This window comes from Geotrypetes seraphini, chromosome 2, assembly GCF_902459505.1.
Source record: "Geotrypetes seraphini chromosome 2, aGeoSer1.1, whole genome shotgun sequence".
Taxonomy (NCBI): Eukaryota; Metazoa; Chordata; class Amphibia; order Gymnophiona; family Dermophiidae; genus Geotrypetes; species Geotrypetes seraphini.
Genome location: NC_047085.1, coordinates 317,973,247 through 317,999,160, shown reverse-complemented (window position 1 = coordinate 317,999,160; position 25,914 = coordinate 317,973,247). Strand labels below are relative to the sequence as shown.

The following is a 25,914-nucleotide window of genomic DNA, read 5'->3' as shown; positions in this document are numbered from 1 at the left end:
TTGGGAGAAGACGCTGTCAGGGAAGAAGACAGAGATGCTAGACTATGGGAGGAGCGGAGGGAAGAAGATGGGCGCCAGACCAATTTGGAAGGAGGGAGAAAGGAAGAGGCACAGTAACAGAGCAAATGGAAGATGCAGAGAGAAGAGAGACAGTGGATGGAAGGAAGAGAGTAACAAGAAGATGAGGAAAGCAGAAACCAGAGAAGACAAAGGTAGAACAAAAATTTTCTATTTATTTATTGCTTTAGGAGACGTGTGTCACTGTTTCTGCATTGTATGCAGAGTCCAGCTTCTTGCTGGTTCAATTTAACCTTTGTCTATGTATTTCTATTTTATCCCCCTTTTACAAAACTGTGGAGCATTTTTTAGCACCAGCCGTGGTGGTAGCAGCTCTGATGCTCAGAATTCTATGAGCGTCAGAGCTGTTACCACTGTGGCTAAAATCCACACTACAGTTTTGTAAAAGGGGGAGGGGTTAGTTTGTGATGACATATGGAAGGTGTTTTCTGTGTTCTGTGTGTTGGAAAGACATGGTTTTCTGTTAGGATTGATGGTGTAGGATTGATCTGTACTAGTCTGGCTTGTTTAGTTTTACAATGGGTGTATTGATGTCGTACTGCTCACTGCAGTATATAAGATGCTGCCTTTTCCTAGGTACTCATATGTGACATGCGGCTTGTTACTAAAAATCATGTTTTTCGTACAGATGGGGGGGTGCCAAAAAATGATGGGCCCCGGGTGTCACATATGCTAGGTACGCCACTGCTCTGTTTTCTATCCGATAACCAATTCCTAATCCACAACTGAACTTTGCCTTCTATCCCATGAGTCTTTAATTTTCTCAGGAACTTCTCTCATGAGGAACTTTATCAAAAGCTTTCTGAAAATCTAGATACACTACATCAACTGGCTCACCTTTATCCACATGTTTATTCATATCTTCAAAGTCATCAAGCAAACTGGTGAGGCAAGATCTCCCTCGACTGAACCCACAATGGCTCTGTCTCATTAAATCATGTTTGTCTACGTGTTCCACAATTTTATTTTTTTATAATTGTTTCCATATCTACCCTTTCCACTCCATTCAATATTTTATAGACCTCTTTCATATCAGCCCTGAGCTGTCTCTTCTCCAAGCTGAAGAGCCCAATCGCATTATGACATTTTCATCTTTATTTTCCATTCCTTTCCTGATTCCTAACATTTTATTTGCTTTCTTAGCCACCACCACCGCACACTGAGCTGAGGGTTTCCATGTATCTTCAACAATGACACCTAAATTCTTTTTTAGCTTTCTAATTGGTTAAAGGAACTATAATTCAGAGATCAGACAGGGATGGTTGGGAGCTGGGGAGGGTGGACGGGAGTTAAACACTAAACAAGACTTTTCTCAACTGCTATCTGTGCCCTAATTTGATCTTATTTTATAATAATAATAATAATAATTTATTTCTTATATACCGCCAAAGCTAATAGTAGTTTGAGGCGATTTACAACAAAGAAGGGCTGGACAATCAGCGAATGGTACAATCAGAGGGTATGGTACAATCAGAGCAAAAATAGGAACAATCAGCGAATGGTACAATCAGAGAAAATGGTAAATCAGAGCAAAAGATAGGTACAACAAAGAGGGGCTGAAAATGCAACCTAAAATCTGCTTGACAACAAAACTAGAGAATGAGACACTGAAATACAAAATATCAGAGCTGCACATTTCCCAAAGTTAAAAAACCTTTTTTTAAAAAAAATCGTTTTTGTTTCAGCATTTTTTTTTCCTATTTGCTTTAGTCCCAGTGTCTCTTTTCTGGGTTTTTTTTTTTTTTTGGGGGGGGGGGGGTGTCTCCTATCTATTTGGCACGTCTTCTCTCACCATGTCCACCATCAATCTTTGCACCCTTATCTGTACTGTCTAGCATTTCCCCTCTGTGTCCCTGTCCTTATCCTTCCTCCCCCCCATTGTTTAACATTTGTCATCTTAGTGTTCCTATCCTCCTCCTATATCCAGCATATCCCCTATTCCTTCTTCTATGCCTAGCATCTCTACTGTATCCTTGTCCCTCTCCACATCTAGCTTCTCTTCCTTTCCTCTTGCACCTTCTACCTCTGGGGCTAGAATTTCTCCCTCTTTCCCTTGCATCCCCACCTTGGGGACAGCATCCATCCCCCACCCAGTCTGGCATCTCTCTCTTTTACTCCCTCCCTCATTCTGTTGGTGCAGAATTTTCCCCCTCTCTGACACAGTCTCATTCTTCTACTCCCTGCTTTCAAAAGCAGTCCAGTATCTTTTCCCTCTCCTCCTGAGGTCTCTTCATGATTCTTTTTCCCTTCTCCCACAGGTTTGCCACCTCTCACTCTCCCCCTCCTCAGTCTTGCATCTTTCTCTTTCCCTCCCTCCAATTGCAGGTCTGGCATCTCTCCCCCTCTCCCCACCCTGCAGTCCTAGGACTGATGGCAGTATGAGCACTGCTAATGTGCGTTAATGCATATTAGCATGAATTAGGTGCTCAGTGGACCATCAAAATAAAATGGATTAAATGGCACCTGCTGCATGATAAACTTTAGTAAACATGGGCCTTAATTTAATCTTTAACAGCACTTGATATACCACACAAATGCCCTACAAGGCGTCTAAGCAGTTTACATTGTATACAAAAGAAAAGAATATAGAGAAATAATACATAGAAAGTAAATTACTTATCAGTAGCACAGATTAACAGAGCATTGTAGCCTTGTCAGCTGTTGGAGGCTGAGAAACTACAAATTTATTATTCTGTCCTAGTTAATTAAAAAAAAAAAATCTTTTAAAATCAAGATTATTCTTCCTTAACCTGTAAAAAAATTCAGTTTCACAGAATTCTGTATTTAATTAAAGATAAATTACCTTTATCCACTGTTTGCTTTTATGGTAAGAATATATTACAGAGATTCCAATCCGTCCCAGTAAGTTTTTGTCTATGCCATTATAATTTGGATCTTGGTTTACTGAAAAAAGAACAATAATATTAAGAATTTATATATTGTTGCAAGTGCTCAGGGCTGGGAAAGGTAGGAGGGTGGGGTGAGTTCTAGGATAAAGGTCAGCTTGAAGGAACCATTTACTGATCTATTTTCTAGGTTATATTTCATGATAGCTGAGGGGGGATATGGTATTTCAAAAACTGTGTACTTTATTACTATACTATGTATGATAGCTAAACTAGACCTTAATATGTTTAGACCTGTTTTATTGTTTTAAACTTTCTCAGTTTTGGGCCATGTTTTGTACTTCTCTGTTATATACTAATAAAAAACACATTGATACAAAAAGAAGAATCTATACAATGCTTTTTAAAATCCTTTGGAAATGAATGGGGAATAAACTGTAGGCCAACTTAGCACTTTTAGAGAAGAAAATCACCATCCAAATTTGGTTTTTCTTATTTTCTTCTTTTGTATTCCTGTTGAGTCACCAGCCCTACAGTTCGGTTGGAGAAAGTTTTAATGCTCTAAAGCAGTGGTTCCCAAACCCTGTCCTGGGGGACCCCCAGCCAGTCGGGTTTTCAAGATATCCCTAATGAATATGCATGAGAGAGATTTGCATATAATGGAAGTGACAGGTATGCAAATCTCTCTCATGCATATTCATTAGGGATATCTTGAAAACCCGACTGGCTGGGGGTCCCCCAGGACAGGGTTTGGGAACCATTGCTCTAAAGCATTGGTTCTCAATCCAGTCCTTAGAACACACTGAGCCAGTCAGGCTTCCAGACACCCACACTGAATATACAAGATAAAGTTTTGCATACAATAGAGGTGGTGTATGCAAATTTATCTCATACATATTCATTGTGGATATCCTGAGTGGTTGGGTGTGTCCTAAGGGGTTTCTGGACATAAGTGTGTGAAGGTTCTTTTTGTGACTCAAGCACATCACAAAGATCTATTGCAATTTTATTATTTTCTCCTTGGGGGCATTTGCCACAAACTGGGGATCAAAGTTTTTTTTGTTAGGTGCGCACCTAGAGGTAATTTCTCCTGCTTAGTCTTGGTTGCTGCATTCTGCAATGAGAGTGTGTGTGAAGGACATGTTAAAGATTGCTCAACCTCCCTGCAGCTGTAAGGATTAGTGTTGCAGAGAATCAGGTAGAAGACTTCTCATGGCTGGACATTTGGCCGATGGACATTTCATTGAATGTTGGTCAAATGTCTGTTCAATGAAATGTCCATCAGCCAAATGTCAGGCTATGGTCTCAAGGACTGGACTGAGAACCCCTACTGTAAAGGTACCACAATCATTTTCAAAGGTTGCATACTGGCACTCCCCACCACCTTCCCAATTCTGTGGCAGTTGGTGTATTACTGTACAGAGCTTTTTTGGAGAGTCCTGAAAGGTTCTGTCTATCTGATGCTGAATGTGGTCATGTAAGCCATTGCCTATGGGACAGAAAGGAGGAGTATTTTCTAAGACTCCACCCTTGAAAAGAGATGAATATCTAAATCTCTAAAAACTACTGAATTCAGAGATGATCAGCAATTTTTTTTTTACTGTTTCTAAAGAGCAAACTATTGAAAATCATATATCTTAAAAACTTGACTAGTTGTGGGGGTCACAAGGACAGGTTTGGGAAACCACAGAACGTAAAGAATGAGCATGAAACCCTTTAACCCAGAACCTATAGGATGTACCACACCGAAGGGGCCACCATCTTCAATTTCTCCGAAATCTGTGCCCAGAACTTCTGTTTCTGAGCCTCGGGCAGGTAAACATGGCCCACTTCTGTATCGAAAAGAACTGCCAGGTATTCCAGCAACTGCGTAGGCATCAAATGGCTCTTTTTGAAGTTGACAATTCGTGAAGCACTGTCGCTACTGTAGTGTGCCCCTTTTCCAAGGGCGCTCAGAGCAACCAGGCAACCAGATAAGGGGGAGCCTGCAACTCCATCTTCCTCAGAGGAGCCGCTACTACCACCATCACTTTGGTGAATGTCTGGGGTGCTGTCGCCAGCCCAAAGGGCAGGGCCAAAAACTGATAATGGTGATCCAGCACATGAAAACGCAGAAATTTGTGGTGATCTGGAAAAATGGGAATGTGCAAATTTGCCTCCGTAAGATCCAGGGAAGTCAGAAACTCCTCCAGAGTCACTGCTGTAAGAACCAACCGCACGGTTTCCATCCATAACTGAAGAAGCTTGAGAACTGGATGGAAGTGCTGCAAAATCAGAATCGGTCTCCAATCTTTCAATACTCTCTTAGGAACGATAAGATAAACAGAATATCTGCCTGCACCCAAATAGTCGTTTGGCACCAGCTCTACTGCTTGAAAATCCAGCAAGCGCTGAACAGCAGCCTAGATTTAGCGCGCTGTGTCTGGGCTCCCAACAGGAGAAGACACGTATCAGTCTGACGGAGGTTGGCTAAATTTCAGCTTGTAGCCTGACTAAATAATTTCCACGACCCTTGGGACTATCATAATGTGCATCCAGACAGGCTGAAACTCTGAGAGCTGACCCCCTATCCGTAGAAGGGCTCTCGGCTCCCTGGCGTCATCAGGTTGTACAGGCAGGTTAGGCAGGACTGGTGGTGGTAGGCAGAGCATGCTTGTAGCCTGGAACCCTGAGAAAATCTCTGTGATGAGGATGGAGAATCTTGCATGTAGTCACAAAAATTTTGTCTGGATCCATGCAAAGCAGGATGCCCAGAACCCTTGGGCCATGCTCTATTATCCGGCAAGGTCTTTGGGTGACAATCCATTACCGAATTCATGAGGTCATTCAGACCCTTGCCAAACAACTGCCCCTGAAAAGACAGCTGCGCCATTGTTGCCTTGGAGGTGGAATCACCAGCCTACTGTCGAACCCAGAGAATTTGGCGGGCTGAAATAGAATATGCTGACACCTTTGCCAGCACATTTAAAAGGTCATATAAGCCATCCGCCATGTAGACCATCCCAGCCAACAGAAGCTGAGGAAAAGGCGTTCGTAACTGAACTAGACAGGCGCGTGCCACAAAGGACCTAGTCACCAAAGCTTTAATGCCTAAATTAGATGGTTCAAAACTTTCCAGAGAGCCACATCCACCTGGCTGTCTTATATAGTTTTCAACACAATGCTGCTGTCACTAGGGAGAGATGTGTGCCGGGTCACCTGAGTCACTAGGGAATCCCTCTTGGGCTGCCACAAAAGCTGCCGAAACTCCTGTGCCAGAGGATACAAACTGGACATTGCCTGAGCATCCCGTAAAGGACCATCATGAGAGTCACACTGCTCCGTAACCATGAACCCGTATCCGGATGCCAGGAAAGGTTGCAGATTACAAACGAACGCTGCAGAACCAGGGAGAAGACGTTGAAGAAATGGAAGAAGTGGGCTGGGTATCCAAGCTCAGCTCCTGTAAAGATAGAAACAGAAACATAGAAACATGACGGCAGGCTAGACAAATGATGGGTTGTATCTGAAGAAGTTTCATCAGCCGGAAGCCCGAAGTAATAATGCCGTTATACAGATCCATGATGAGACCTCATCTGGAATATTGTGTACAATTCTGGAGACCACATTATCAAAAGGATGTGCTGAGAATTGAGTTGGTTCAGCGAATGGACACCAGGATAGTCTCATGACTCAAGGATCTCCCGTATGAGGAACGGCTGGGTAAGTTGCAGCTGTACTCACTCGAGGAACGCAGGGAGAGGGGAGATATGATTAAGACGTTCAAATATGTCACGGGCCATATTGAGGTGGAAGAGGATATCTTTTTTCTTAAAGGACCTAGGGCAACAAGAAAACATCTGTTGAAACTCAGGGGTGGGAGATTTCATAGTGACACCAGGAAGTATTTCTTCACTGAAAGGGTGGTTGATCATTGGAATGGTCTTCCACTGCAGGTAATTGAGGCCAGCAGCGTGCTGGATTTTAAGAGAAAATGGGATAAGCATGTGGGATCACTTCAGGAAGAACTTAGGGGGTGGGTCATTGGAGTGGGCAGACTTGTTGGGCCATGGCCCTTTTCTGCTGTCATCTTCTATGTTTCTATGTAGGTCAAATGGCCCATCTAGTCTGCCCATTCACGGTAACCATTATCTCTTTCTCTCTCCGAGCGATCCCACATTCCAGCAATTAGATCTGGTATCGCCTCAAACTTAAACAAGCGCCTGACAGTCATATCATCTCCAGGATCCAGAGCCCCAAAAGGATTCACGGATCCAGCACTCAAGTCTGGATTCCCAAATCTGGGAAGTGCAGCATTGTTTAATTAAGGATCAAGGAGGTCCGGATCAGCAGCAGGAACCCCTGAAACAGTCTGGGAAGGAGGAACAGATGGCGCAGAGACCCCCGAGGACACTCAGCTGCTGAAATACTTAGCAGGGGGAACAGAAGAGCACCCAGTAGCTGGACTCCTGGATTAAAATTCGGACCAGAAAATCTCTTGAATTCTGAGAAGGTAACTGGACCCTGGGGCATAGAGTCACCCTTAGATGACTTATACTTGCGCTTCTTAGGCTGTGGAGGGTCTGTCTCGTGGCTGACAGATGAAGCCGCAGAACCAAGCCCTGAAAACAAAGGTGGTTGCCCCAAAGGGCTAGCTGAGCATGTAATCACCTGCTTCTGTGAAGGGCAGGCTGAACCAGCAGTTACCCCGTTTTTGACCGCGCCACAGGAACGTGGCACAAAAATGCTCTAAAGGCAGAAATTTTGCACAAATTTGGTATGAATCCATACTAGGTGACTCTAGAACTCCATTACAGCAGTTTTCCTGGTAAAAATTTAAATTTTAAAGAAGCAGGGAGAAGTTGAAAAAAAAGATAATTGAAAATCAAAGTTGACCATTGGATACAATTTTGCACTAAAAAAGGCACTTCCTGAAATTAAAAAATTACAAAAATAGCATATTTCAGGTGGGGGAACATAGAACACTAGGAAACCTTCAAAATACCTAAAAATCGTCATTGGAGCCTGTCAGCTCCTCTTTACTCACAGATACCAGACACAGCAGCTGCACCCGATTCCAGCCTTTTCAATGGCCGGTTCAAAATTCACTACCACACTGCTGGAAATGCATCCTCCAAGCTGATCTTCGGGCTGACAGTCAGACTCCACTGTCTGACTATGCCTCCACCCCTGTGGACCATTGGATGTGCACCTGGACGGGCGGAGGCGTGAAAACACCGCTGAGCTCCTTAAGTACGCTACACAGTCTGTGCTTGACTCCCCACTTAACAGCGAGTGAGACTAGGTCAGGGACGGACTAAGCGCCAAGGAAGACTAAGCAGACTGGCTAACAGGTACCCCCGAAGGGATCGGCCTGTCAGCTACAGACCAAAGTCTGTGAATTCTCAAGCAGGCAGAACTTCCAATCCACTTGAAATGCAAAAATACCCGTGAAAGGGATGAAACTAGGTTGAATTAAAATAATAAAATGGGGAGAGAATAATTCACACAGCTGCAGTCACACGTGCAGAAGAAAAGACTACTTGCTAAACCAGCCTGTGATGTACTCTGGAGGCAGAATAAAAAAACTGGAATGGCTTTCTTCTGCAGCTCATGTGAGTAAGGGGAAATAACCCTATGGTCTAGAACAGTGGTTCTTATCCCTGTCCTGGGGGACCCCCAGCCATTTGTGTTTTCAAGATATCTCTAATGAATATGTATGAGACAGATTTGCATATAATGGAAGTGACAGGTATGCAAATCTCTTCATGCATATTCATTAGGACAGGGTTGGGAACCACTAGTCTAGAATGTCTCACCAATTGCACTGGAAAGCATAATTCAGATAATATGGATTTTCTGCATGTGTGTTAGCATACTGATGGTTTTAACTTTCTGATAAGTACATCTTTATGTCTGGGAGATCTTGCTTGACGAACTTCTTCCAGGGAGTAAACAGGCGGATAGACAAGGTTTATTTACTTATTCAATTTTCTATATCGTTCTCCCAGGGGAGCTCAGAACGGTTTTACATGCATTTATTCAAGTACTCAAGCAGTTTTCCCTATCAGTCCCGGTGGGCTCACAATCTATCTAATGTACCTGGGGCAATGGGGAGATTAAGTGACTTGCCCGGTGTCACAATGAGCAGCGTGGATTTGAACCCACAACCTCAGGGTGCTGAGGCTGTAGGTTTAACCACTGCACTCTCCCACATGAACAACTACTTCAAAAAACTGCGAGCCATGGAATCAAGGGTGAAATACTCACATGGATTAAAAATTGGCTGGCAGATAGGAAACAGAGTGGGAGTAAATGGACAATATTTGGACTGGAAAAGCATAACCAGTGGAGTGCTGTAGGGTTCGGTGCTTGAACCTGTGCTCTTCAACATATTTATAAGCGATCTGGAAATTGGCACGATGAGTGAGGTGATTAAATTTGCAGATGATATGAAGTTATTCAGCGTAGTGTAGATGCGGGAGGATTGCAAACATCTGCAACGTGATATAAACACGCTCGGGAAATGGCCGCGACATGGTAGATGAGGTTCAACGTGGATAAGTGTAAGGTAATGCATGTAGGTGACAAAAATCTTATACACGAATATAGGATGTCTGGGGTGGTACTTGGAGACTTGGGAGTACTGGTCGACAAATCGATGAAGCTGTCTGCGCAATGTGCAGCGGTGGCGAAAAGGGCGAACAGAATGCTAGGAATGATTAAGAAGGGGATCACGAACAGATCGGAGAAGTTTATCATGCCGCTGTACCGGGTCATTGTACGCCCTCACCTGGAATACTGCATCCAGCACTGGTCGCCGTACATGAAGGAAAACATGGTACTACTTGAAAGGGTCCAGAGAAGAGTGACTAAAATGGTAAAGGGGCTGGAGGAGTTGTCGTACAGTGAGAGATTAGAGAAACTGGGCCTCTTCTCCTTTGAAAAGAGGAGACAGAGGGGACATGATGGAAATATTCAAGATACTGAAGGGAATAGACTTAGTTGATAAAGACAGGTTGTTCTTCCTCTCCAACGTAGGGAGAATGAGAGGGCACTCAAGTTAAAAGGGGACAGATTCTGTACAAACGTAAGGAAGTTCTTCTTCACCAAGAGAGTGGTGGAAAACTGGAACGCTTTTCCGGAGGCCGTTATAAGGGAAAACACCCTCCAGGGATTCAAGACAAAGTTAGAAAAGTTCCTGGGGGCTGTCGCGGGAGCGGACTGCTGGGCACGATGGACCACTGGTCTGACCCAGCAGCGACAACTTCTTATGTTCTTATGAGATCAGTAAAAGGGTGAACGGGAAAACATGTGGATTGAGACTTTGCACAGCAGTGTAAGCTGAGCGGTTCACAGCTCACATTTCACTGTAGCATGGCATGTTTTGTGGAGTGTGTAATGCAGCTAAGTGCTCTTTTTCCTTTTCACCATGCTACAGTGAAATGTGAACGGTGTTTGAATATTTGATGTTGAGCCAATTCTCTCTATGAAAGCTGAGGTCTCTCATTTGTTAAGCACTGCACTATTGTGTGTAGATTATTTGGGAATTTTGGACTTGGTAATGGAGTGGAGTTTTTTTTAACCCATGAAGACTAACAGGTTTTTTCTCCACTTCATTATTTTTCATTCTTGTGTTCTTTGCTTTGGTTGAGTGATATGAGTGATTAAGATCGGCTGATGAAAAGGCTTCCTAGTTTATAAGTAGAGTATGTGTTTTGGTGATTAGGTTACATATTGTGCTCTCTCCTATACTTTTGGTAACTGAAATCACCCATTATTATGCTGTTGCCCAATTTGCCAGCTTTCCTAATCCTGAAAACATTTCTTCATCTGTCTGCTCATTCTGTCCTGGGGGATGGTAGTATAAATAAAAAACTGTAAAGAATCCCACAGGAGGATAAAGGGTCTCAGAAACTTGCTTGATTTAGGACACTGATGTGTAATATCAAGACTGAATGGTTACCGGCTTTAATCATTGACCCTTAATTCCACCTCCTTCCTAGTGCTCAACTAAAATCTCTTTATTATTGTTAATTTGTATTCAATTCTTAATTTAAAGAGATTTTGACTTATCTTTTAGTGTGCAGAGTTTCTAGCCAGCCCCGACAGGACCCGTTTTGCCACTAAATTGCTTCATCAAGGGTTATCAGGTCGATTTTTAAATGCATCCTTCCTCATTTAGGGGCTAGAAGCTAATTTGATCTACTCTATCCTTGCAATATAATTTGTACCCAGGTAGTATAGTGTTCGACCAGGTCTCTGAGATGCCTATTATATCTATCTTATCATTCAGTGCTATATATAACTCTCCTATTTTAGTTTCTAGGCTTCTAGCATTTGTATACAGACATTTCAAACTGTGTTTTTTCCTTGTATCTACAGGCTGCTGAGAAGATGACTGGGATAATTTGAGTCCTTTACTCTGCCTTCCTCATAAACTGGCTTTTTTTCACCATTATTGAAATGTCTGCATTGGTACTCCCTAAATATCCTGTTTCAATAGTATTCTTTAAGGATACTCCACACCGAGCTATCGTCTTCTGGGTGACTGTCAGCTTCCCCCCTGAATAAGCTCACCCTTTCTTGGAAGGTTGCCCAGTTCCTAGCAAATTTAAACCTCTCATCCCTGCACCATTGTCTCAACCACTCATTGAGACTGGAGCTCTGCATGCCTCTTGGGTCTTGCATGTGGAATAGGGAGAATTTCTGAAAATGCTCTGCCTGCCTCTTGGGTCCTGCATGTGGAATAGAGAAAATTTCTGAAAATGCTACCCTGGAGGATCTGGATTTCAGCTTTCTACCTAAGAGCCTAAATTTGGCTTCCAGAACCTTCCTCCCAAATTTTCCTATATCTTTGGTACCTACATGTACCAAGACAGACAGCTCCTCCCCCAGCACTATCTAAAATTCTATCTACCACAAACATCTAAGTTCCATCCAGGATATCTTGGGAAAGGTTTAATTATCCCTGCAAGATGTTCAAGTCTGGCATGTCTAAAGCATGCCCCCTTGAACTCTGGATATACCGTGAATAAAATGTCTCACTAGATGTCTAGGAAAATGGTTTTGATTATCAGCACTTGGGACATCCCGGCAATTAGGACGTCCAAGTGCTGACAGACAGTTTTTTGAACGTTTTAGTGTTTTGCTTATGCCCGATATTGCATTTTTGAACTATTTGAATTTGTTTTGGAATAGTGTGTGCTATTACAGAATGAAAAATGCAAAAAAAAAAAAAAAAAAATCCCCAAAAGCAATTTTTTTTGTCTGCACATCTCTAAACACTACTATCACAGTATTATTCAAAACATACCACCACTGAATATTCAAGCTGGAACTTTAATGTCACCTTGGATGTTTTGTACTGTTTCCCTAAAAATACAAATACTAAGGGTGAAATATCCCAAATAGTGAGATTTAAAATTCATACAGCTCATAAAGCAGGTTTCAGTTGGGAGTTCACTAGCTCAGTCTCGAGACATGGCACTTATAAATGAAAACTGTACATATGATTTTTATTTTACCTGTTTCAGAAAATTCACAGAAAGGAATCACTGATCTCTCATCCTTGGAATCTTTTGTTAGTGCATCAGTAACACAAGTCGAAAACCTCTTGAAATCGGTTAAGCTTTGACAATTCATTCTTATATTAACATATAATGTCCCCAGTTTTCTCCAGTCAGCTCTTTCCTTACAGTGCTGTAAAATCAAACAAGTTTGGATTAGGATAGCATAATACAAATGCAGCTCATGTATTTTCAACAAAATCAATATTCTTAGATCATCAATATGAAGCACAATTCTTGAGAATGCAGAAGCTCCACAATTACAAACTGAAAGATCTTCACATAAAAGGAAATTGACCAAAAAAAACATTCAGAGATTTATTAGACCAGAGTTTATTAGTTTCACTAGAATAATTCCACAGGAAATGCATTAAAACAACCAGTTTGATGAGTTTCCCAGTATTAGTGCATTTTAGTATATCTACCATCGTAAATACCATTAAGGCATGTTATTAGTAAATAGGTGTAAGACAAAAAAAGTCCAAATTCTGGGCAATCAAACTCAAATTTATTATTGGAGCCGACACAGGCCATGTCTTGGCATACCTGCCTGCATCAGGGGTCTATCAGTGGTGTAGAAAGGAAACAAAGAAACAAGAAATACATTCAATGATAATGGAAGATTAGGTTCTTACCTTTGTTAATCTTTTTTCTATTAGTCCCCGATGGATTCCATATGCATGGTGTTTTACCTCAGCCCGCAAAATGTGTCTTGGAGAAATCCACACACTTTATCCCTCTGCTCCTCCCACTTGGCTGAGGAATACAGACAGAGCCCCCAGCAATAACGTCCAAAAGCAACTAAATAATACTGGAATAAATCATAGATACAAAGGGGGGCAGAAGAAATCTCCCCACTATACAACATCATTCTGTTCTGCTCTGCAATATTAAAGAACAATTAAAAGCCAACAGAAAGTAGGCAACAATATGGAACCAACCTTCCATGTGCAACAAACACTAACTGAAAGCATAGCTTCGGTAGAGATATGTACCCACATATACAGAACGATTCCCCCACAGGGCATGTCTACTGGCTGGAAGGTACTGAGGTCTGAAAGGAGAAATATCCAAGGCAGAAATATACAGGCAATACACAGTAGACAAGAGTATAAGGTGGGTTATATGGAATCCGTTGGAGATTAACAGAAAGAAGATTACCAAAGGCAGAAACCTAATCTTCCATTCTGTCACGTCCCCTGTGGATTCCATGCGCAAGGTGACATACCAAAGCAATGGCAATGCCTAGGATGGGACAGAAGAGCCTGCTAGCAACACCATGAATCCAAATGCGGTATCTGATCAAGCTGCCACATCCCCTCTGTAAAATCTGGTAAAGGTATGAAGAGACAACCAAATGGCTACTCTACAAATTTCAGCCAGACTAATCGCTCGAGACTCTGCCCACGATGCTGCGGTAATGTAAGTAATCGAAATGGCCATGTGGATCCATCAGGCAATAGAGGCCTTACAAACCAGCATGGCCTGGCTAGTCAGGACAAACAGATGGTTAGAGAGACAGAAGTCATTGGTCCTTTCTAAGTAGTGAAGCAAAACTCTGCACATGTCTAGTTTCCGCAAAAGCACATCCTTCTTTCCCAACCCCATGGAACAAAAAGCAGGCAGACCCCATGGAATTTCTGTCAGCAACATCCAGGGTGGACGCAGTATCTATAGCATCAGTGTGCTAGATAAGGCAGTCTGGGTCCGTAAGGACAGGGGTGCTGGGAACCTAAGCCGTGACCTCTGCAAAAAAAGGTCCTTGCATAGAAGTCTTCAGCATGCCCATCAACTGCGTTACGTGAGCAGGGTCCATCAGGTACACTCTCCATGTGAGTGTACCTGATGGATTTAACAAAATCCGGGGAAAAGCCAGACAACTGAGTTGACATCGGCTCCCTAGGAGCCCAAGATGAAGTCTGTGAGATGTCCTTGGACACTGCATGCTTGCGCTTTGCGTGTCTGCCAAAAATTAGCACAGGAAGGCACTTCCTGGACCCAAACATGATCCCCAGCCCTGGAGGACCCTGAGAAGGCAAGGCCCAAGCTTCCGCCCCCTCCCCTCGAATGCCATGGCACGTGGTACACAGACACTCTTCCATCAGTAATCCGGCACAATCCACACATCAATTCAAAATAGAGTTGGAGTAAACAAAATCAAGGAGTTCTGAGGCAGAAAAAAAGATTGCTGCTGCCCAGAAATTCAAGCCAAAAACAGTCTGTGGAGACTAAATATAAAGTAAAAAAAATAGCGATTTAGGGTTTTTGGAGGTGGGAGACCTGACCCCTACCTTCAGAAATCACTAAAAACCCTGAAGGTGGCAAATAGCAGGCAGGCTACACAGGCCCACCTGAATCTTGCCCTGTGAAGCAGCAGTCCGGCGGCTCTGTGGAAAGTGTGTCCTTTCCTAGGCAGAGAACCCCCTCCAAAGGAGTCTCAAAGCATCAAAGCCACCAAATAAAGACAAACTTTTGCAAAACAATAAGAAAATAAGCAGAGCAGATTAGAAAGACTTCTGCACAGTTTGCTTGAGAAATGAAAACTGCAGGGGGCTCTGTATTCCTCAGCCAAATAGGAGGAGCAGAAGAAAAAAGTGTGTAGATTTCTGCAAGATCTGGTTCACAGGTTGAGGTGAAATACCATGCATATGGAATCCGGAGGGGACATAATAAAGTGTAAAATTCTCCTCAAAAGAAATGACCAGCATACTCACCATGCCAAAACTAAAACTGTACGCATGCAGAAAACACAAAGCAAGCCACTGGTGGTCACCAAAGTTTTTATTATCTCAACAGAGGCATGACTTGTACTCATTATGAATTGTGTTTCAGCTGAAAAGCTTGCTTCATGAATCTAAACCAGTGTCTAAATGATAGTATCCCTAAAGAGAATACTGCCTCCACCTAGGCTCACTAGTTTCCTACTGACCAGTTTGCAAGAATTCGCATGTCAAAGAAAGCATATTTTATTACTTTCCTCCATCCTCCCTTTCCCCTTAGTCTATCTGATTCCCCAGACAGCCCAGGCTCAGGAAGGAAAAACAAATGACAATAATTTCATCCTCCTACCAGGATTTCCCTCTTCCTGATTTACTTCTTTGGTCATCCTCATCTCCTCCACTACATTTCACTTCTCCAGAAGTAGCAGAGAAAGTGCAGAAACTACCTTTGGGCATGATGGCAGCAATAACTTTGTGGGTGAGCAGAAGGACTCTGCAATTACATACCTGAAATGGAGTCTTAATGGTTAGAGCTGGAGAGCTGCCAAATTATCCAGTTCCAGGAAGGAGACTCTATCTTGGTACATTAAGGAATGTGAAGCACTGATTTCACTATGTAATATCAGGGACTACAAGTAGCACACTGAATTGGGATATATGTTCAACCAGCAGATTGGCCAGAGTTTGCAGCAATGAGCCAAGAACCAAAAGTAGTGCAAATCATTTTTACCCTCCATTGCTGCTGGTACAAACTAAAGGTGCCAAGGAACCAATGTTTCCTCTAAGGATCAAATTGAAGTGAGCAAAATGTTTTCTTCATGAGCAAAGGACTGGGTTCACATGAGCAATAATGTTCTATTATCTTACCTTGTGAGCATTTCTTCAGATATATCACAGACACACACAAACACTCGCAGGGAAGTTGGAAAGAATTCCATGAATCATATTCTGCTACACACTGGAGGGGAGGGTGAGATGGTACATGGGGAGAGAGCATGTTGGGTTGGGGGGTAGGAAGGAGGAATGCCACTGGGGGAAATGGCAAGGACAGAGCGAGAAAGCATGCAGGAGGGAGAAAGTGTTGGACTCATGGAGAGGGCAAGATGGATGGGGAGGACAGAAAGGAGGGAAGGAGAATTGTTACACTTTGGGAAAGGGGGAGAGGGCAGAGGGTGAAAAGTTAGACTTATGGAGGAAGAGAGAGACGTTGGTTGGGGGAGGGAAGGAGACCAGAGGAGAAGCATGCAGGAGGAAGAGAGAAAAAATGTTGGACTGGTGGAAAGGAGGGAGAAATGTTGGACTGGTGGAAAAGAGGGAGAAATGTTGGGCTGGGAGGGGGGGGCCGGAAAGGAAGGGAGATGGACTGCAGGGAGCAGAAAGGAGGAAGGGAAAGAGAAATGTTACACTGGGGGTGGTGGGAGAGAGATGACTAAAGGAAGGGAGAGATATCAGACCAGGGAATAGAAGGGAAGGAAGGGAGTCTGGTAGCGCTATAGAAATAATAATAGTGAAGCCAGCTTATGGGAAGGAGAAGAGAGATATGCCAAAATGTGAAGGGGGGGAAAGGAAGGATAGAGATGTCGTTGGACAACAGGGGGGGGGGGGAGGAGGGAAGGAGAGAGATGTCAGACCATGAAAATAAGGAGGGGAGGAGAGAAAGATAGTAGATTTTAAGAGGAAAGCAGAAAAATGGAAATATTGAATGTTAAGTTAATGTCAAAGATGGATGCAAGGCAGAAAGTGAAAACAGAGAGAAAAACAGTCAATGGATAAGAAGGCCCTGGAAACATAGTTAAAAGCACAGAAAAACAGTCACCAGACAACAAAGGTAAGGAAAATAATTTTATATATAGTGATTGAAATGTGTTAGTTTTGAAAATGTATATCTGCTGTGTATATTGTGTGTATATGAAAAATGAATGGAAAAAAATTACATTACAATTAGTAAAGGGGGTGGGATCTGGGGAAGAGTTTAGGTGGATCTAGGGTGGAGTTTGCGAGGTCTGTGGTTGGGGGTACTCAGTTGATATTTGTTAGACTGCCCTACTGGCATTTCAGGGCCTGTCTGGAGGGCCTCTGCGTATGTGTGGATGTCAGTGTGATGATGTCACGTATGTGCGAGATGTCATCACAGCGACATCCGCACACTTCTGGGTGCTTCGAGCCATGGCCACTACCTTTAGTGTGCCCCTGCTCAAAAAAGTTTGAGAGACACTGGTCTAACTAATGCAAAATAAAGTTTACATCCTTGTATCTGACACAGTTGTGAATTGGTAGGTGAAGTGACATAAGAACATAAAAAACGCTATGCTGAATCAGAGCAAGGTCCATCAAGCTCAGCATCCTGTCTCAGACAGTTGCCAGTCCAGGTCACATCTGAAATAGTGATCGCTTAAGTAACCAGCCAGAATTTATCAACAGCCTTCTCATCCCATATAACCCATCTAAAACTCTTCACTCTGCGACTCATAACCTCCTCACTATTCCATCTTTAAAACATATTAATACGATGCGATTTAATATCTTTGCTGTTACCGCACCCTCTCTCTGGAATTCCATACCAAATTACTTGCAAGAAGAAACATCCTTAAATCAATTCAAAAGAAAACTAAAATAATTTCTGTTTTCCGACGCATTCGGACTGTAACAGTCCTTAATAAGGACAAAATACATTTCTTCTACTCTGGTCTTTCCCCACTTATTGTCTGTCCCTTTTTTCGTTTTCTTTCCTCTGAACATTGTAGTTCTAACCCATTTCCCTTTTGTTGGCGTTAGTCTTGTTTTTCAATCTGCTCGTTGAACTAACAATCTCTAGTGATGTCCTTCTTTATTAATTTCTGTAACCTTGTTTTAACTCTATATGTACTTTGTATAATCTTTTTATTATTGTATACCACTTAGAAGTCTGATTAGGTGGTATAAGAATTTTAAATAAACTTGAAACTTGATCTAGGGCAGTGCTTCTCAACCCTGTCCTGGGGGACCCACAGCCAGTTGGGTTTTCAGGATATCCCTAGTGAATATGCATAATTTCATAAACAAAAAGAGCTCTCCCTATATATATATCACAAATGTTATAATTCTAAAGATTTACTCAAATCACCCAAGTGGTCGGAGGTGATCAGTGGAGTGCCGCAGGGCTCGATCCTATTTAACATCTTAATAAAGGACCTGGCTCAGGGGCTTTGAGGTAAAATTACATTACCGTATTTTCACGAAGATAACGCGCACCCGTGTAAAACGCGCACACGGGTATAGTGCGCGGGAAACCGACATATATGTAAAAAAAATTTTATATACCGCGCGCACCCGTATACCGCGCATGCTGCCCCGACTCTCCCATCGCCACCCGACTCTCCTTTTGCCCGCCCCAACTCTCCTCTGGCCACCCCGACTCTCCTTTCCCCCGCCCCGACTCTCCTCTCCCCCTTGAAGTCCTGTCCCCACCCTGAAAGCCTGATGCCCCCCCCGATGTCCGATTCACCCCCCCGCAGGACCGCTCGCACGCACCCGCACCCCCACCCCGAAGGACCGCTCGCACGCACTCCCACCCGCACCCCCACCCTGAAGGACCGCTCGCACCCTCACAGCCTCCTGACCCCCCCCCCCTCATCATGTAGAAGCTCCTACCGGTGTCCTGCTGCTTCCTCTTGGCGGTCCCGGCCCTTCTGTGAACCCTGTGTCTGCGCTGCTGCATCTTCCGGTGGGACCGCCGGAAGACGAAGAAGCGCAGACGCAGGGCTCACAGAAGGGCCGGGACCGCCAAGAGGAAGCAGCAGGACACCGGTAGGAGCTTCTACATGATGAGGGGGGGTTGGGAGGCTGTGGGGGTGCGAGCGGTCCTTCAGGGTGGGGGTGCGGGTGGGAGTGCGTGCGAGCAGTCCTTTGGGGTGGGGGTGCGAACGGTCCTGAGGGGGGGGGGGTGAATCGGACGTCGGGGGAGGGGGGAACTATGTAAAAAAAATTTTGTAAAACGCGCTCACGCGTATAACGCGCAAGGTTATGCACGGTTTGTAAAAACAGTGTATAACACGCGCGTTATATGCGTGAAAATACGGTATTTGCCGATGATGCCAAACTATGCAACATAGTAGGCAAAGGCACAGTGCCCGACAGTATGACGCAGGACCTACTGTTACTGGAACATTGGTCCATGACTTGGCAAGTTTCAATTCAATGCCAAAAAGTGTAAGGTCATGCACCTTGGCAGTAGAAATCCATGCAGATCTTACACCCTAAATGGTGAGACCTTAGCAAGGACTGCAGCAGAATGAGACTTGGGGGTAATCATTAGTGAAGACATGAAGACTGCCAATCAAGTGTAGAAAGCTTCATCCAAGGCTAGACAAATGATGAGTTGTATCTGTAGAAGTTTCGTCAGCCGAAAGCCCGAAGTCATAATGCTGTTGTACAGATCCATGGTGAGACCTCATCTGGAATATTGTGTACAATTCTGGAGGCCACATTACCAAAAAGATGTGCTAAGAGTTGAGTCAGTTCAGCGAATGGCCACGAGGATGGTCTCGGGACTCAAGGATCTCCCATATGAGGAATGGCTGGGTAAGTTGCAGCTATACTCACTCGAGGAGCGCAGAGAGAGGGGAGACATGATTGAGATGTTCAAATATGTCACGGGCCTTATCGAGGTGGAAGAAGATATCTTTTTTCTTAAAGGACCCATGGCAACAAGAGGGCATCCATTGAAAATCAGGGGTGGGAAACTTCATGGCGACACCAGGAAGTATTTCTTCACCGAAAGGGTGGTTGATCATTGGAATGATCTTCCACTGCAGGTAATTGAGGCCAACAGCGTGCCAGATTTAAATAAAAAAATGGGATAAGCATGTGGGATCTCTTCATGGAAGAAATTAGGGAGGTGGGTCATTAGAGTGGGCAGACTTGATGGGCCGTGGCCCTTTTCTGCCGTCATTTTCTATGTTTTTCTATACTTTTACAATTTCATATAAACCACAATTGTACTTATAATTCATATCATATAAATATATCTGAACCCTTAACAACCTACCCAACCATGCATGAGAGAGATTTGCATATAATGGAGGAGACAGGCATGCAATGTCTTAGGAGATGTGATAGAGGGTTATAATTAATGTTATTTAGAAGTTATGAGATTGTTATATTTGTTTTAAGGAGTGGAGCTGCTACCAGAACAGCTCTTGAAGACGCCTTTTACGGCAAAACATGGAGTGTAACGTGTCACACGGAGTAATGTGTCGAGCGCACTATTTGCTTATGACATTTAAGGATTTATGATACTGAAGAATGACCAACAACGAAAAACACTAAGGGGCTCATAATCGAAAGAAAAAAACGTCCAAAAACCGGCCTAAGTCGGCACTTGGACCAACATTTCTTAAAAACATCCAAGCACCAATAATAAAACCGGGTTTTGGATGTATTTAAAGCTCCTCCAACCCTGAGGTGTTGGCTTATTTGGCCTTGTGGCAGGTGTTCCTATGGTTGTCTCTGGTCTCCAAAATAGGGGGTAAGGCGGGGAGGGGGGGGACTGACTGAATGGGGGAGTGTATGGTGCATGTTTGTGGGTGTGGCTGGTTTGCTTAATGTGGAGTGAGTGTTATTCTTCTTGCAGGGGGATCTTGGGGTGGATATGTTGTATTGAAAATTTATGGAGCTGATGAGGGAAACGGGCTGTTCGCATTCTTAGATATTCTTATGTCTTCTTGTTGTCTTAAGTGCTGTTGCAGGTGACCATTGTATTACTCTCCGTTGCAGTCTCTGCTATTTTACCTATGTAATTTGCTTGTTTCTCTTGTTGCTTCCTTAATAAAAATGATTTTCAAAAAAAAAACCAAAACAACAACGACCTAGGCCTTCATAGTGTTGCTCAACGTCCAAAGCTAAACGGGGCGTTTCAGGAGGAGTGTCGAGGGCGGGAGGTGGGTGGGACGTGGGCCAGCTTAGACTTAGTTGTACAGCATGTATAACCGAAAGTTTATCAACAGAGCCTAGACAGAACTTGGACATTGTGACTTAGACCATCTAAAACATGGTCTAAGTCACAAAAAACCACCTAAACTCACCAGATAAGCACTGTAAACACATTAACACAGACACCCACACACTACCCCAGTGATCACCAACCCCCCCACCCCCATAAAAATTTTATTCACAACTTTAAATTTCAGCCTCCAGACCATCATCACCTGGCCGCCTGGCATAGGAAAGCCTAGTCGTCCAGCCCAGAGGCATTTAAGTCATCTTGGGGGCCCATAGAGAGGAGGACCCATGCCCATAAGCCCCTGTAATCACTGCATTGATACTGAAACGTGCACTGCCCTATACACCCCCAAAACCCTTTTTTACTGGCATTTAAGTGGCTCCTGCAGCCATACGGGCTATTGGGGTGGTAGATAAGTGGGTCTAGGGGATTCTGGAGGTGGTTTGGGGGGGCTCACCGTCACCTATAAGGGAGCTGTAGTGAGGAGAAGCCATGGCACCCTTTTTGTGAAGTTCACAGCGGTGCCCTGTAAGGTACCCCACTATTTAGGTGGCATGTCTGGGTGTGCAGTCCATCACTTTGCAGACCCCTCCCACGTCCAACAGGGCTTGTTCTAGGCGTTTTGGACTTGGACAGAATGTTGGACGGAAATGTGGTATAAAGATTTAGTGGCTTGGACGATCAGATCGGCAGGATGTATAATTAGACGATTTTCGAAAGTAAAAAAAAGTTGGACGTATCTTTCGAAAATGTGTCTTAGGCTCTTTTTAACTTTGGACGACTTGCGAGATGGACGTAAACAGACTTAGATGTCCCTTTCGATTATGCCCCTCCACGTGAATATACAGTTGCTGCTACGTTATGGACATTGTTATGTACTTTATTAAACAATTTTAATTGGGTTGAATGAACTGGAGGGCTCCGTTTGGGTATTGAATGTATGGTGGGATATAATGTAAATCAGGGCTGCACAAGTCCGGTCCTCGAGATCTACTGGCAGGCCAGGTTTTCAGGATATCTACAATGAATATGCATGAGAGGGATTTGCATACCAAGAAGGCAGTGCAGGCAAATCTCTCTCATGCATATTCATTGTGGATATCCTGAAAACCTGGCCTGCCAGTAGATCTCGAGGACCGGACTTGGGCAGCCCTGATGTAAATGATAAGTTATACAAATAGGTTTTGATGTACTATAATAAATAATTAAGTGATTTGATACTAGCTTTTTTGTATCTAATATAATAAAACCTTAAGCCGCGCATGTGCACTCCCACCTGTGTGCTCCCGTTTTCCGTGTGCTGTAGGGCACCACAGGTAGGAGTGCGCATGTCTTTCTCTCTTCCCCCGAGGCGGATGTCGGCCGCGGCGGCTACAGGCCGTGGCAGCTGTTGGCTGCCGGCGACTGCAGGCCGCAGCGGGTGGCGGTCAGCCCGAGAAACCCCTGACCTACAGGCTGGGCCGAAGTTTCTTTTTAACTTAAAAGACGCTGCAGTGGCTCCTCTCACGAGCTGCTCCTGCGTCGGAGAAGGCGGCGATCGTGAGAGGAGCCGCCGGAATGTTACACTGGTCGGGGCTCGGGCTGTTTGGTCCATGCAGGCTCCTCTCGTGCGGTCTTGCCGGTGGACAGGAGGGGAGCAGCTGGCTGGAAGAGAGAACGAGCCGGGAGATGCAGCTGTAAGGAAAAGAGCACCCATGCCGTAGCCTCATTGAGGAGCTGGCAAGCCCAGGCAGGGAGGAAACTGAAGACTGAGGGAGCAGAGGCAATCCTGAAAGCCTGCCTCAGTGAGTCGACGCTCCCTCACTCAGGAGCCTGCCTCTGTGAGTATTCTCTCCTTTGATGCCTGTCTCAGAAATGTTCTTCTGGGACATTTACTTAAGAGCTTGCCTATGGGGAGTTTTAGTGGATAGCCAGTCAGTAAACGTAGTGAGTGTAGGAGGGGCAGCAGAAGCTAAACTGAGGGAAAAAATGCTGATGCACAGGGAAATGGAGGGAGAGGGAATGCTGAGGCTGCTGCACAGGGAAGTAGGGAAGGAGATAGGAAGAAAGACACAGGGACAGGGGCAGGGAGAGAGACAGAAAGACAAACAGACAAAGGGGGCCAGGAAGGGAGAGAGACAGAAAGAAAGACAGCGGGAGGAAGAGAGACAGAAAGAAAAAGACAGGGGTAGGGAGAGAAACAGAAAGAAAGACAGACATATATTCTAGCACCAGCAGGAGGAAGGGAGACAGAAAGAAAAGAAGAAAGACACAGTGACAGGGAGAGATACAGAAAGACAGACATACAAAGGGGGCCAGGTAGAGAGACAGACAGACAGAAAGAAAGACAGCGGGACAGAGAGAGAGACAGAAATAAAGACAGACAGACATATATTCTAACACCCGTTAATGTAACGGGCTAAAATACTAGTGTTAAATATTTATGGAAGCTATTTATATGCATTGATAAGTCCCAAATAGAGAATATTTATTGGTAATGCATATTCATTAGGGATATCTGGAAAACCTGACTGGCAGATGGTCCCCCAGGATAGGGTTGAGAACCACTGATCTAGGGGATAAGCAAAGATTCTTCCAAGTCCACCTGGATAATGATTTTTTCTAGACTTTTCCTTCAAGAAGTTATCCAAACCTATCTTGAATCCCACTATTTTACCCACCCTGACAACATCCTCTAGGAACTCATTTCATAGGTTAGTTATGTGCTGTGTGAGAAAAAAAAAGCTTTCTATGGTTGTTTTCAATCTGCTGATCATTAGTTTCATGGAGTGTCCTCTTATTTTAGTGTTCTTTGATCAATTAAACAACCATTCCCTATTTAACCGTTCTACCCCATTCATGATGTTATTAATATCAATCATATCCCTTCTGAGTTGTCTTTTTTTCTAAGCTGTTTAACTTTTTGATCACCCTCTAGTTTTATGTTGCTACATTCACTAGGCCACACTTTATTAATTTCTGGTTATACCGTCTATCCCTGGTATCTAGATGGTTTACAGAAAGCAGACTGGATTTTTAACTGTTCACAATTTGGTACCATCAATGAAAATAGGTGATCTATAGTAATCTATAGTAATTAAGAGTAGCCTGAGAGCCTGTCTCGACGGGCAAAGTGTAACACGGGGCTGGGAAGCCCCTATGTCGCCCTCGAGGCAGGGTAGTAGAGGGGAGGGGCAGGATTAGAAAAGAGTAAGGAAAATAGTTAGGGGTGTGGTTCGCACCAGAAAGCTGGCGTAGGATGTTAGTAGGACGGCATGGGGGAGGTGATAAAGCTGGGACATTGGAGGACCCGGCTTTTCAGGGTCCTCCAGGGTGGCTTTTTTCCCCACCCACCCGCCCATTAATGGTAGCTCGGGACGGCGAATGAGTTTAATGTGTTGAGGATGTTAATATATGCGAATTAATTTATTTGCTGTTTTTGATTAATAAATTGAGCTGCGGCTATGTTCCAAATTATGTGTGTGGTCTTGTAGTGGGGACAGGATGAAGGGTGGGGGTGTGTATGGGCGGTAGTAGGGACTATCCAGATCCCGCTGTTATACATACCTCAATTTCAGCAACTGCCAAATCTAAGTCACAAATTGAGTTCTTTTTTGATTCCTTTGCAAGAAATCTTTAAAACAAAGAAAATTTCAAATTAAGATAAAAACAGAGGTAACTATTGCAACTGAGAATATTTTACAACAGTAAGGACCCCAAACAATTCACATGGACATATTACACATTTTCAGACTGCAAAACTGACACTGATAACCCTCCCTCATTTAACACCTAAACTGCATGTGGTACTGAAGGATAAGACTGCAATTATGAAATGCTGAATTTAACAGAAAAGTTTTATGAAAACAGCAGGGAATCTGAACATGCAGTATTTCCTAAATTTGTTCTTATATATCTGAAATGCAATCAACCTAGAACAAAAATAACAGATTTTCTACTCTAAAGTTTCATATCTAACACTGCAGAACTCATGTTTTACTACTATAATAATGGGGTTTACAACTGAAGATGACATAAGGAAAATATACAAAATATTTTCTTCCAGTGTTATTAATATGATGTGTCAAACTAGATTTCTAACAAGATTAGTTTACATTCAAGATAATTTTTTTTCCGCTCCAAGTATATACTGAAAAACTGGAAAAGGCTGAAAATGTACCTATTTGATAAATTCCTTTCAGCTCAGTGACTCTGCCTGCTCTCCATGACAATGTAATTGTCCTCCACAACGTGATATAACTATTTTCCCTCTTACAACAATATAACCTTCCTCTATAATGTGTTGTAACTTGTTCCCTTCTTGTAATACTGTAACCTTCCACTACAATGTGATGTAAATACTTTCTCATAATGCTACTTGGGCCTCTTATCTTATAAATCGCCTAGAACCTGTACTGCAGAAGTGTGATTAAGAAAAAGGAAGACAGGCAAAAATATCTGGAAAAGTTAAGAGAGGCTATTCATGTAGTCATGAAAGCAAACATGCAAATGGAAGAAAAAAATAGCTGACACGTAAAAAGGAGAGATAAGATATTTTTTAGATATATTAGTGATAGGAAGAAGTGCAAAAGTGGCATTGTGAGACTCAAAGATGAAGGGGAGGAATATGTAGAAGCTGATAAATAAAAGGATGAATTGCTTAACAAATATTTCTGTTCTGTGTTCATGCTGAAGTGCCGGGATCAGGATCGCAGAAGACAAACGTGAATAGGGATAGAGGACTAATAGACCCTGATTGATTT

At 43.5% G+C, this 25,914-nt stretch overlaps 1 protein-coding gene across 2 annotated transcripts in view; it reads right to left on the bottom strand.

The window, feature by feature from the left end:
* The window catches only part of TOPAZ1 (testis and ovary specific PAZ domain containing 1), a 266,987-nt gene that overhangs the window by 50,294 nt on the left and 190,779 nt on the right, over positions 1-25,914 (bottom strand). For both annotated transcript variants that reach the window (XM_033930089.1, XM_033930088.1), the window contains exons 13-15: positions 24,719-24,785; positions 12,431-12,605; positions 2,882-2,982 (exon numbers count right to left, since the gene is read on the bottom strand). In XM_033930089.1, coding sequence (XP_033785980.1) covers positions 2,882-2,982; positions 12,431-12,605; positions 24,719-24,785 — 343 coding nt within the window. The remainder of the gene's footprint in view (positions 1-2,881; positions 2,983-12,430; positions 12,606-24,718; positions 24,786-25,914) is intronic.